At 35.2% G+C, this 13,473-nt stretch overlaps 1 protein-coding gene across 2 annotated transcripts; it reads left to right on the top strand.

Moving 5' to 3' along the window:
• LOC110686869 (ADP-ribosylation factor GTPase-activating protein AGD3-like) lies at nt 1-13,065 on the top strand. Of its 2 annotated transcripts, XM_021863488.1 has the most exons (21): nt 1-177; nt 291-359; nt 937-1,013; nt 1,833-1,933; nt 2,078-2,148; nt 3,577-3,639; nt 4,005-4,049; nt 5,872-5,937; nt 6,041-6,088; nt 6,211-6,306; nt 6,393-6,434; nt 6,868-7,083; nt 7,192-7,323; nt 7,402-7,629; nt 7,744-7,830; nt 7,978-8,292; nt 8,740-8,885; nt 8,979-9,072; nt 9,881-10,371; nt 12,472-12,618; nt 12,745-13,065. In XM_021863488.1, exons 1-20 carry the CDS (start codon nt 151-153, stop codon nt 12,584-12,586), a joined length of 2,529 nt encoding a protein of 842 aa, XP_021719180.1. In that variant the 5' UTR covers nt 1-150; the 3' UTR covers nt 12,587-12,618; nt 12,745-13,065. The 2 variants fall into 2 exon arrangements, with proteins under 2 accessions (XP_021719180.1, XP_021719171.1); XM_021863479.1 differs by having other exon boundaries at nt 12,472-13,065.
• Nucleotides 13,066-13,473: the final 408 nt, after the last annotated feature.

The following is a 13,473-nucleotide window of genomic DNA, read 5'->3' as shown; positions in this document are numbered from 1 at the left end:
ATTTTTTTTTTTTTTTTTTATAGTATAAAAAATTTGTTCTTGAAGGCCTTTTCTGGGTTTGATTTTTTCAAACTTTATTCATAAATTCATCAAAAATCTGGTATCAAAAAATTGCAAAAGAAAGAGAATTACTTGTTTGAAGGAAATTGCATGTTCTGTTACGGTCTATCTCCTCGGGTATTCAATTTTATCCTTAATTTTGTCAGAATAATATAAATTTATGTGGGTTTTTTTTCAAATTTTTTGTTGTAAATTTTTTGGTATGAAATTAATAATATTTTGTTTTGCAGAAAAGAATGGGCGAAGGCTCAAAATTGGACTTTTTAAAGCTGGATGATTCTCCCATGTTTAGAACTCAGGTTATTATTTCTTACATAATTTTCATTTTATTTGATTTTTTCTAATTTTTATTTTAGTTATTATTATTATTATTTTATTATTTTTTTTTTCTGTATTTTTGGTTTTGATCATTGTATATGAGGTATAAAAAATTACAAGGGATTTTGTTAATACAATGCAGGACAATGAAAGCTGTTGTTATAATTTGTTTTAGTCTATGTATCATCCAATTTGATTACATGGTCTTTACAATGCCAATGAACTTAATTTGTTTGTTAAAAGTTAAAGCCCAGGTTGATACTCGAGACCTGAGATTAAATGATGCTCGTGTACAATATGAATAAAAACAAATAATCGGTAGTTTCTTATATTAGCTTTCAAAATTGATCAAAATGTTACCATTAGCTTATAAGAGTTGGTGGTCCAAGCATTAAAACCATATATCAATCAGCTTTTTCTTTGATAGGATATGTATAATTGGAACTGTAAAATTACTTAAAAATATTTTTATTTGTTTTTTTTGTAATGGGGAATTTCGCCTTGAGTAGTTCCCAGCTGAACAAAGTACTTAGCTATATTATTTGGTTGGTGATGCAGCTTCAATGCTTGGAAGAAAACTCTGAATTGCTGAAGGATCGAAGTTTAAAGTTTTACAAAGGATGTCACAAGTACACGTAAGGCAGCAACATTTTTTTTTCCTGCTGTTTTTGCTGAATTCTTATATAATGTATAATACCTTCATCAATGCAATACATGAGGCTCTCAATCCTCAAGTGTCCTTTATAATGGGGTCTAGGTGTTCGTTGTATTTTAGTAGCTTATATAGTTCTATATATACTATCTTGTTTCCTTCATAAGTTTGGCAATTATTTATGTTACTATTTTAATTGGTTTATTGTAATCATCCATGGCTTAGAGACTTTTTTGTGATCGATTATCTATTTGTGACTTGTTGAACGCCCCTTTTTCCTTCCTTACGGATTGATTTATTGTAATGACCAGTGAAGGGGCTGGGCTTTATGTATGGAGGGTCTTTGACTTTTTATTCAGAACAGATAACTATTAGAAGTGAGGATTAGCGGTAGGAAGTTTATGAGTTAATTAAACATTTGTCAGGAGGCCTGTTGTTTTATTGGCTGAATGCTACTCGTATATAACTACTTGCAACATGTTTTTTGGAGTATTTGGACTCCTGTTGATTATTATCATGAGGATTAATTAGTTTTCTCAATATTTGGTTTCATCTTTATTTTAAAGGAGTATAGATGTAAGGAGTCTTTTTAAGGAGCTCGGACCTTTTTATTGAATAAGCTAGTGTGCTGATGCAACAGCAGTAAAGGAAATATAGGATGACTTGAACAAGTGCTATATCTTGTGACTTTTAGGAATTTGTGTCAGCAAGCTCATATTCGTCAATGAAGGTTGTAACATGCTGTGCCCTAAGCTCCTTTTCTTTCTAATTTTCTGAACTTGTGCTATCAACATGAATCCAGGGAAGGGCTTGGAGAGGGTTATGATGCAGATGTTGCTTTTGCAAGCGCACTGGAAACATTTGCAGGAGGGAATAATGATCCTTTAGGTGTTTCATTTGGAGGTATTTTATCTTTGATTTTCTCCTATTTGGAGATTATAATGCTTCTCTTTAGAAGATTGTTTTTTAAAGTTATTTTGTTAAGGATTTTTCTAATCCATATTTTCGGTTCATCATATATATTTCATGTGTAATCATCTAATACAGGCCCAGTCATGGCAAAATTTACTATTGCCTTGAGAGAGATTGGTACGTACAAGGAAGTTCTTAGATCACAGGTACTTCCTTTGTAATTTGAAAAGAGTGTTTTATTTTGTAGATGGCAAAACTTAGGTTACATAAATTGAAGTGCAGGGCTCTTGCACAATTCTAATCTATTTTATAATTCTATCTCTGTTCTTTTTAATTTCCCCAGTTCACTTATGCACAATTTTCATTGCACACATTTGTGCAGCATTATTATTTCAACTACTTACTATAATAAATGATTACATGGTATTATTTTGAAACTATACTTTGAGATGAATAACAAAACCCACATGAATATGATATTTCTTATCCATCATTGTCAAAGTTTCTTTATTTGAATGGAATATACTAAATGGGACACATAAAAGAACATAGGTAATATCAATAGTGGTGCATGTATTATTTTTTATCTTTAAATTGTATAAATGTGGTGCATAGATTTCAGTTTAGAAATATACTACTAAAAGTAATCATAATATCTATCACAAATTGTTTGAAAGAGAAGTTTACTAGTTTAGTTTAGCTGTGAGTGGATGGATGTGTTGTTGGTAGACTTGGTAGTTGGTACTACCACATTCATCTGAGATTGGTTACTTAACTTCTGAGTTTGGTCAATGTGCTATCACTCCACAAGTTACTGGTGGTTCTGATTTGCATTGTTCTAGAATGTTACGACTTGCAGGAAAAATGAAATCGCCTCAATTGAAAAATGTTACGACTTGCAGGGAAAAAAAAATTTGCCCCCATTGAAAAAATCGCATTCCATGTGTCCCACATTGTTATTCTCATAAGTGTGGGGCGTGAAATATGTGGAAGACTGGAAGCACAAGGGTGCTCATCAAGTCGGTCTTATGAAGCTTGCAGGGGAGTTTGGATTTTAAAAGATTGTTATGGAATCTACAAGTCTGTAAAGATGTGTGGGAACAAACAGGGTTTGAGCTCATTCCATTTGTTTGTTGGCAATATCTTAGAGTTTGCTAGTGATAGACTATTGCTTAGTCTTTTGTGGGAGAGAAAGCATATTAAGTGGTTCATGTCCAAGTGTGTGGGATGTTGGTAAAAGTTTCTGAATGTCTGATTTTTCTTCTCTTATTGTATCTTTTGAGCTTTGATGACTTGAGTTTGATTAATGAGTAGTTTCTCCCCGCTGGGACTTTGCTATCAAATTGTGAAAAAAAAGCACTTAAAGCGTGAGTAAATAACAAAACCCGCGTTTTTACGTACAATTCTATTAAAAATTAACTTTGAAATGACCGAGATAATTGTTAGCTGAACGTCTAAATGGTTTGTGTTTAACTTATAACGGAGTGAGTGAAATGCTAACTGTCATTGACTACACTTGGTGTTTCCCTGTGAATTAAGGGAGTTTTTTCCATGTCTGTATAGAAAACTTATGGTGTGTTGTTTATTGTATTATTGTCTTTTTGAGTGCTGATTATATCTTTTGGCTACACTAGGTGGAGAACTTACTAAACGTTAAGCTGCTACAATTTGTCAATGTCGACCTATATGATGTCAAGGTACTTGATGGTGTCTACCTTATCTTTTTTTATTTCTGTCCACTTATTTCTTCCAAAATAAGAAAAATGGAAGCTTAGAATGAACCCACAATCAACTTCTAAAGTCTAGTTTATCTTATTTCATTCTGCTTTTAATGATTTGCTCCACATCTGATATACTTACTGTTCGTGAAGAATCCATCATGAACTTGAGGTGGTTCTTGTGAGTCATAGGATTCCTCCACAGAATCTACTATGCTTTTTATGAAGCTCATCGTGTTAAAACAAGACACACCTAGAGTTATTAGTGCATGTGATATGATCAAGCTAAACATGCTTATATGACTTTACATACTTATATAAGGATCTATTGTGTTTTAAAACAGGAAGCTCGAAAACGGTTTGATAAGGCTGCTGCTTCATATGACCAGGTGAACAATCTGTTTTCTCTAAGTTAGTATGTAAAATCTGGATTGCTGTTACACATTTTGATTGCCATTCAATTTTCTAAATGCATGCTCTGTTCTTCCAATTGATTTAATTGTAAAGTGCTGCGTAATGATCTTTAGCATTGATTATGGAATTGCAATTTATGTCTTGGAATGTATTCACTTGTGCAAAAGCCAATCTTTTTTTTCCTGTTTTTTTTTTTTTTTTTTTTTTTTTTTTTTTTTTTTTTTTTTTATGTTTAAGATTCTAATGTGAGTAACTCTCCTGTTCGCATCATCATTTTGATGGTATCATAAATTTCATTATTCGATTTAGCTAAGGTGAACTTTAAGGGTGTTTTTTTTTTTTTTTTTTTTTTTTTTTCTATGGCTTATGGGGTAAGCAGCCGTTATAAGTGTGGTATTATTAAAACATTTTTAGAATATTCTTATTGAAGGAGAATACATGTAGAATATCATTATTTAAAGGTTATTTTAGATTTTAACACCTCACAAAAACCCGATTTTTTTTTTAACACCTCCAAAAAAAAATATTTATTTTAACACCACACAAATTTCTAAAAAATAGGTATTACCACCGCTTAATGGTTTCAGTAAAAAAATTCCTTTAAGTGTGGTCCACAGTGACACACTGACACGTGTCACTATTTTATTTGTTTAAAAAAAAGAAAAAATTAAAATAAAAACCTAAAACTACCCCCACAGCCACCCCAGCCCCACCACTGCTATCCCTCAACCCACCCCCTGCAGGCGTCCGGTGTCCCAGGGAATCGCCCGGTGCCGGCGACCCCACCCCCACCTACGCACCTCACCCCCTTCCTTTTCCCCATTTTCGTTTCCCGACCACCACCTCGAAACCAAGCCCCTAAACGCCCCTCTCCCCGAAAAACGCCTCTCCTCCCCCGGAAATGCCCTCCTTCTCCTTTCCCCCTCCCTTAATCGATTCCCTACCACCCCAAACGAAACCCTCAAACCCGTTTAGGGTGGTTTCGGGGTGGTGGTCGGGAAACGAAAATGGGGAAAGGGAAGGGGTGGGGTTGGGGTCGCCAACGCCGGGCTGGGACGCCGACAGGGGGCGGGTTGAGGGGACGGTGGTGGTGGCGCTGTGGTGGGGCTGGGGTGGCTGGGTTAGTTTTAGGTTTTTTATTTTAACTTTTTTTTTTTATTTAAATTTTTCTTTTTATTTTTTTTGGCCAATAATAAAGCGACACGTGTTTGTATGGCCCCACTTAACGGATTTTTAAATGAAATCAGTTAAATGGTGGTAATACCCAATTTTTTGAAATTTGTGTGGTGTTAAAATACATTTATTTTAGAGGTGTTAAAAACAATTTTCGGGTTTTTGTGAGGTGTTAAAATCTAAAATTTTCTTATTTAAAATACGTCCTAAACCTATTTAGTATATACTACCTCCGTTTCTTTTTAGTTGACACGTATTCCTTTTTAGGAAGTTTTTTTTTTAGTTGACACGTTTCCTTTTGGGGTAACTTTTTTTACCTTGTATTTAGAAGCTACCCCACTTGCTTTTTCATTCTCTCTCACACTCCCTCATCTCCTTAATATATGTGTCTAAATCAAACGCGTCAATTAAATAGAAACGGAGGAAGTATTAAATATAATCAATCAAGCTTGGTGGAGTTGGTGGGGAACTTTTGAGCCCCACCAACTACATTTGCTTGGGAGTTGGGGGATTCCCTTACCTTCCCCCTCTTGTGAAATAATGCTATTCAAGAGAAGTATTGGAAACCACCCTCCCCTTCTTGTGACACTCAAACTAAATTGCCATATTATACCATTTTTGTAGGCTCGTGAGAAGTTTTTGTCGCTGAAGAAAAGTGCCAGGAAGGATACAGTGGCCAGCACAGAGGAGGTATGTAGTCCTTTGCCAAAATTGTTCTGATGGATGCATGATAACTATTTTTTGTCAATGATCACTATTTCTCATAATCTAATTTGGTAGAGAGACCTTCCAGGAACTTCACACTGCAAGAGCTCAATATGATCAAGCGCGTTTCAATTTGGTATGAGTTTGTTTTGTCCTCTTGATCTTTCACAGTATGAAGTTCCCCTGAAACTATATTTGTAATAATTGATTGTCTGCATCTAAATTAATGAGGTAGAATTCTCTAAATTCAAACTGCAGGTTACTTCTCTTTCAAATGTGGAAGCAAAAAAACATTATGAGTTTCTGGAATCTGTTAGCCGATCAATGGATGCACATCTCCATTACTTTAAACAGGTACATTATATGTTGGCACCATCAGTGTAATCTGCTATCTGTGATGTGTGCGGGGTTTGATTATATTTTAATTGTTTGCTTTCCAGGGTTATGAATTGTTGCATCAGATGGAACCATTTATGAAGCAGGTTTGTCTTATTGTATCTTGTGATTTTATGTTTCTAGTTTGTAATATGGTCAGTGTGTTTTATTGATGTTTTCTTTTGCATTGACTGATCTCAAATAATGCAATATTGCAATTTTTTAAGTGACATTTCTTTTCAGCTTTGTGGTTTTTTAAATAAAAATATATAATAAGCTCAAGTAGTGCAATCATGTTAGTTGAACAAATTTATTTCACTTCAAGTATCCATGTTGGATTCACCCTCCTGCATGGGGATGGAACAAAAAAAAAACAGTTGTTCTCCAAGTCCACTAAATTCCAGTTGGTCTTGTTTCTATTCTGCTTTAGTTGTTTTTCTCATTCATATCATATTCATATACCAAATGATAAAAGTCACCTTTGTTTTTTAGTCCCTCCATGAGAAAGTATTACTTATAACTACCAAATGTCTCTTGCAGATTCTTGACTACGCTGAGCAGTCAAAACAAAACTCCAGCAACGAGCTCACATCCCTCAATGAAAAGATGAAAGAGTACAAAAGGCAGATAGATGAACAAAGTAGACAATCTGTTAATGGGTCTAATGATCTTTCTGGAGTGGATTGTCCGCAGCCTTTTACCAAAAGCACCAACAAATCAGTGGAAGAAGTTATGCAGTCTTCTGCAAATGGAAAGGTGTTTCACAATTTGCTTTCAAAATCAGAGCCTATGTCAAATGCCTATTAATTTCAGTTCTTCGTAGCTCCTTATTTTCATATATTTACTTTTAGTTTCTGTTTACAGGTCCAAATCATTCGACAAGGTTACCTATTTAAGCGTTCTTCTAGTTTGAGGGCTGACTGGAAACGAAGGTATTTTGTTCTCGACAGTCGAGGGATGTTATATTATTATCGAAAGCCCCGGAGCAAGGCATCTGTAAGTTCAAAAAAATAAAAGCTCGCATATCAGGTTGATATATTCAACCTCCACTTATTTGCTTTTCATTGAATTCAGATGGCAACAAGTAGGCTTTCTAGTCCACTTCATAGCTCTGTTGACCCTGGCTCAGTACTTGGTCGATGGATCTCCTCTTCTCACAATAATGTTGTCAGTAGTGAAGAAAAGTCTGTGGCTCGTCACACTGTCAACCTGCTAACATCAACAATAAAGCTTGATGCTGAGCAGTCAGATATGAGATTTTGCTTCAGGATCATCTCTCCCGTGAAGACTTACACCTTGCAGGTACTTTCCATTTTTATTTGCAAGGCCCATAGAATAGAATTTCTAAGTTGACTAGCTGAGCATAATGTTTAAAAATTAAATCCTAATGTGAATACCACTTCTTGGAATATGTAGGCTGAGAATGCAACAGATCAAATGGAGTGGATTGAGAAGATAAGAGGAGTAATTGCTTCATTGCTATCCTCACAAGCCATTGAAGGGGTATATCTGTAATGTATTTTGTTTCTTTTATTTCCTACTGTTTTATAATGACGAGCATTTAAATAAAATATGACTTGTTTAGTTTAGTTTTCTTCGTTCTTTTTTTTCCAAACCATTCTGCTAAAGCATACTTTACTGCACTGCCAGCGACTTTCATCGAGGGGAGATCAAAGGGATCCAGTCAGTATGTCAGATAGTGGTTCCTCTGAAGGTTCCTCTATTTCTGATCCATCAGCCACTGAAGAAGGTTCTTCAAATTCATTTGGACCTCGTAGTTTTCAACAGCAACGACATAGTGTGAGAATTGAAAAACCTATTGATCTCTTAAGAAAGGTGACTGGTAATGAAAAATGTGCTGATTGTGGTGCTACTGGACCTGACTGGGCTTCCTTAAACCTTGGCATTCTCATTTGCATTGAATGTTCTGGTGTCCATCGCAATCTTGGGGTTCATATATCGAAGGTTTGTCACACAAATTATGTTAAATGCTTCTTTCAGTGAAGCGTGGCACTGGAATTTAAGTTCAAAGTTTCATAGTGAAAAGTAATTGGTAATTGTAGCATCAGATTTCCAATGATTGACTGAAGATTTATCTTCCTCTCCATCAACTTAATCATAAGCGAGTAGAACATTATCTAACTACTTTTGATTTCTAAATTAGATACGTTTCTTTAAAGTTCTTTGCATCACTACGAGGCTATGACTACTTGATTAACAGTCTCTTGAATTGGCGCTTCAAAATATGTGTTTTAGTTTCTATACATTGTCGCTTGAGCTGGTTTATTCATATTGCTGCTTATTCTATTTACTTCTTCCTCAGTCAAATGCATCTGCTGCTCTCAGATTCTTGATTAAATTTTATCGAGCTTTTGTTTTGTGCTGATTGGTGTTGCCTTTTACTGATTACAGGTAAGGTCATTAACACTGGATGTAAGAGTGTGGGAGCCTTCTGTTATATCTTTGTTTCAAGCCTTAGGTAATGTCTATGCAAATTCAGTCTGGGAAGAATTTTTGCATTCTCGAAACTATTCTCAAACGGATGAACGACCGGTAATGTAAGTGATGTATGCTTTCACAACATATAAAGATATAATATGTAATTTTAAAAATCTTTTCTGCTGTGCTAAAATCATTGCTCACATTTGCAGTTTCCCAAAGTCAGAGCAACATAAACCGGCGTTCATGAAAAAGCCTACACCCAGTGATCCTGTTGCAGTCAAAGAGTTGTTCATTCATGCAAAGGTATCAGGCTTATGTTTCATTATATTTCATTTATATGATCCATTGTATTGACTTTTTATTAGGTGTTTGTTATTTTGACAACCGGATTTTATTGACGTAGACTGGTGATATGATATCATCACCTCTTTGACTGCTGTCCACAATTGAATCAAAGATAAAAACAAAATAATATATAGGATTTGTATTCATGTGCTCATGGCTGGAAATTGAATGTTTGAAATTCAAATGAATCTAATTTTTACTCACCCATACTAGAATATGTAATATCTCATTGTCTCTCATAACACATAGCATAGAAATATCAGAGGCAAGAGCTTTCATAGACACAATAACACAGATATAAATTTTGGCAAAATAAATTAATTTACATTGTCTTTGCAATTATGTGTTTGTGTATCAACTTTTCCAAACTATTCTTCCTGAAAACTCTTTGACCTGCAACTTTTTTTCCTTAACAGATTGAATTTTAAAAACTTCCAGCCTGATATTTTGTCCCATCAGGCCCCACCATGTACAGTTGAATCTTACTATGTGCTGAATGATTTAATGCTTAACTAGCTAGACCACGCCTGATAATTTTTAATTTTATTGGAAAAATATCTCATGTTCCTATTTGTCTTTTCCATTTACATTTCTTGTGTGAGAACTGAAAGGTGTCTTTCCACATTTCTAGATTCGAAGGACTAAAGTTTCCTATCTTCTTTTGCTTAGCAGCATAATTATACACTGAATTGATATGACAACTCTTGTAAATAAATAGAGCTTTGATTTAACCCCAAAAGGTGATGATGACTTTCCTTTGCTGCAGTATGAAGAAAAAGTATTTGTTCGCAAGGCCAAAGGAAATCAAAATGCATTCTCTGTGCCGCAACAGATGTGGGAGAGTGTCCGTGCCAATAACAAGCAAGCAGTTTATCACCTTATTGTATGCTCTGAAGCAGATGTTAATGCCATGCACCGTCAACCATCATCCGCCAAATCATTTATTATGCCTAGAGCGAGAAAGTCGGATGAGACTCCCCTTATTCATGATGCTGATAGAGGTAGAGCAAAATCTGTTGACAGGACTGCCTCAAGATCGCTGAGCTCACTAATTAAGGGAAAAGATGCCTCTAGAGACAATTCTCTTGATGGTTGCTCTCTACTTCACCTTGCCTGTCAATTTGCTGATGTAGGCATGGTCGAACTGCTCCTGCAGTATGGTGCTAATGTAAATGCTGTAGACTCAAGAGGTCGAACACCACTTCATCATTGTATATCAGAACGGAAAACTGATATAGCAAAAGTAATTCTCATGAGGTATTCTTTGTCTTGAGCATCCCATCTTTTTTTTCTCTATGGATTTTTATATTTCCTTCATTATTGCTTTCAAAGACATCCCACTTCTCTCACTCTTTCCAAACAATCTTTTCCTTAGGAAGCCATTGAGCTTTTGAAAAGACATGAACTTAAAATTAACGTAAACTGCCTATCTGTATTATAAATAGTGCATCTGACTAAACTCTAAGTACAGAGTATGTGATCGTGACAAAAAAAAACCTCTAGACATGGACCTTGGTATTTTGAAGGTGTTTAAGTTCTGTACTCATACTTTAAGAAGTATCTAGCTTGAGCTGCAGCATTAACTACCTAATATTAATTATATTGTATTAAACTCAGACATGGGGGAATTTCTTCCTAAGAAGGGGCCAGTGGTTTTCATCCTCTTCGTCATAGAAAATCAATTGCTAATTCCAATCGTTATAAATAGATCACGTTAAAGAGAGAATTTATGATCAATATAATTGAGAGCTTCCTTTTGTTTAATTTTGTTTTATGGAAGAGAACCAAGCCTCTCATATGCTTCAGTTTATCTTTTAATTGTTGCTGTTTCTAGAAATCTGTCAGAGCAATTTTCTTCCCTTAATCTTCTATTTACTTCTGCCCAGCTAGTCCAGTTCAAGCGAAGGTGTAGGTTACTAAGCTTTCTTTAATAGCCAGATCTGTCCTAAACTAGATTCTCCAGACTTTGGACAATGTCAGAGTGGCTACTAATTGCCCGCGCTAGAACTTTGTATTATACAGTCAAGCATTGAGACTTGTGGAAAGCCTGTAATCACATTTAACAGGGTTATCAGAAAGGATATAAATTTGCTTGTGCTGAGGAAACTGTAAACCTTATATGTTGGACCTAGCAAGATAGGCTGACAGAAGCCATAAAGCATAAATTTGGGATAGTAGTAGACAGTGAACTGAAAGAGAACAGCTGGAAGAACCTCGTCATAGTTGGTAGGTTGAATTGTGTATGGCTTGCTTTCCTTTCATTTGATGAAATGGGAAAAAAAGACTGATACAAAAGAAAAAGAAAAAAAAGGACTGATACAAAGTATATTTGGAGGCCAGGATATGAAGTCATTCACAGTGGGAGCAGGGTAGATTAAAAGAATAAGAAGGAAAGACTACTATAGCCTTTGTGGTGTCATATGACTTGATAATATTTAACAGGTTTTTAGAAAACAGAACATTTCATCACAAAGAGTAGTGAAGTGCAAATTATACGAACTATATGATGTTTGTGAGATTTGTAAAATTCTTTCAGGTGAGTTTCCAGCTACCTGATTAAGGGCATTATGTTCAAGGGGAAATATAGTTTAAGAAGATTCTTTGACTCTGCAAAGAGCGAGTGAGACTATGCGAAACAGGCAAACTTTTTTAGAGAGTCTATAAAAGGTCTCCTGGAGAGAATGGTGGTTATGGCTGAGCAATCTCAAGAAAAATATAAGGTGTATACAGAGTCTTATGTAGCTTGTGTGTCAAGGCGAGAAAAATAAAGAGCAAAAGTCAATTAGATAAAGGCAACTGCTGTTGTGAAAAATTCTTACAAAGATCAAGGGTTGTATAGGCAATCTGATGCAATAGAAAGGTGTTAAGGCTATTTTAGAACAGCAAATAGTGAAATTTGCTTAATTGATGACTCTTACTTGAACTCTTCGGATGTGAAAGACTTGCTAATTTTTTCCAGAATAGATATGTCAAGATTTTAAAGATGTTTTCCTATCATTGCTTGAGGATTGCAATTGAATGTTCGAGCCACTTAAGTATTAAATACATGTCTGGATATGAAAGCTGTTGGGTTTGTTTTGGTGTTGAAGGTGAAAAGAGAAATTAGAAAACTCAGGGTTTGAGGAGGTTGATTAAGCAAGTTGGCATATTAGGTTAACCGTTGACAGTTCAATGAGTATGTGGAGCTATGAGTTTAAATGAGCTGTGTGAAATCAAAACATGAGACTCACATTTAGTAGTTTACAAATCCCATTCTGTAGCAGGGGGGTTAATGATGATTTTTTTTTTATTTTAGTTCTCCTTTCTTAATTGCCTTGAATTGTGCTTACAACTTGCAGTAAATTTTTGTTGTTGTAGGGGAGCTAGCGGTAGAACTGTTGACAACATAGGCAAATCTGCAATGCAGCTGGCTTTGGATCTAAAAATAAACGATGCTGATCTTATGGCACTCTTAACAGATAATAACAGATAGTGACAAGAAATCACAAGCATAGACTCACAGAGGTATACCACCGTGGATTACATAGCTTTCTCTTGAGGGGTTAAGAGATGCAGCATTTTGTATCCTTCCCTGAAGCTCATACAGAATTATCAGGTCATACTTATATGCTTCACCATTTTTCTTGACAGTCTTACACAAAGTCCATATGGTTTACCACAGTATAGCTCCCAATCTCCCATCATGTATCATAGTGTCTCCATTCATCGTTCTTTCTTTTTCATTTTTGCTTGTATATTTTCTGATAGCCCGGTGATAATGGTGTTTTCTTAACTAATACTGCTATTTGAGGCGGGCTTTTGGAGATTGTCGATCTTTGTGCCTAGGCTATGCAGTAAGGAAAGGTTGGAGGATTGAATGTCTAAAAACTTATGATACTAGACAATAGCTTGTACAATTTTGTAATTATATTCATTTATAACTAGCATTTTTCAGCACGCGTGTATGCGCAAGTGTTTTGTTTTGTTTTGTTTTGTTTTTTTTTTTTTTAAAATTTTATAATGATGCCCCATACAAATGCGGCTTGTTACTATTAAAATTATATGGCAGCGATGCTTGAACATGAAGAGTTTTGTAACTAATGTAGTAACTTAACTATCTAGGAAAAATCAAGGGGTTATTTTGGTTTATATCTTAATTTTTTTAAGGTTGTCCACCCGGTTCACCGGAGCTCCGACTACATCCGGATCTGACTCGGGTACAACACCTAGCCTATGGTGGCTGAGTCTCCGAACAAGAGTTTTTGCACTTAATAAATGTTCATAATTGTCAACTTTAGGTAAAAAGGAAAGACAAAATTTAACACAAATATAAAGAGTGTCTTTTAGATAATACACAAATGGTAAGACAGAAGATTCATC

The sequence above is a fragment of the Chenopodium quinoa genome, unplaced genomic scaffold, assembly GCF_001683475.1.
Source record: "Chenopodium quinoa cultivar QQ74 unplaced genomic scaffold, ASM168347v1, whole genome shotgun sequence".
Lineage (NCBI taxonomy): Eukaryota > Viridiplantae > Streptophyta > Magnoliopsida > Caryophyllales > Amaranthaceae > Chenopodium > Chenopodium quinoa.
Note: the sequence above shows the minus strand (reverse complement) of the source record. Positions and strands in the feature narration are given on the sequence as shown.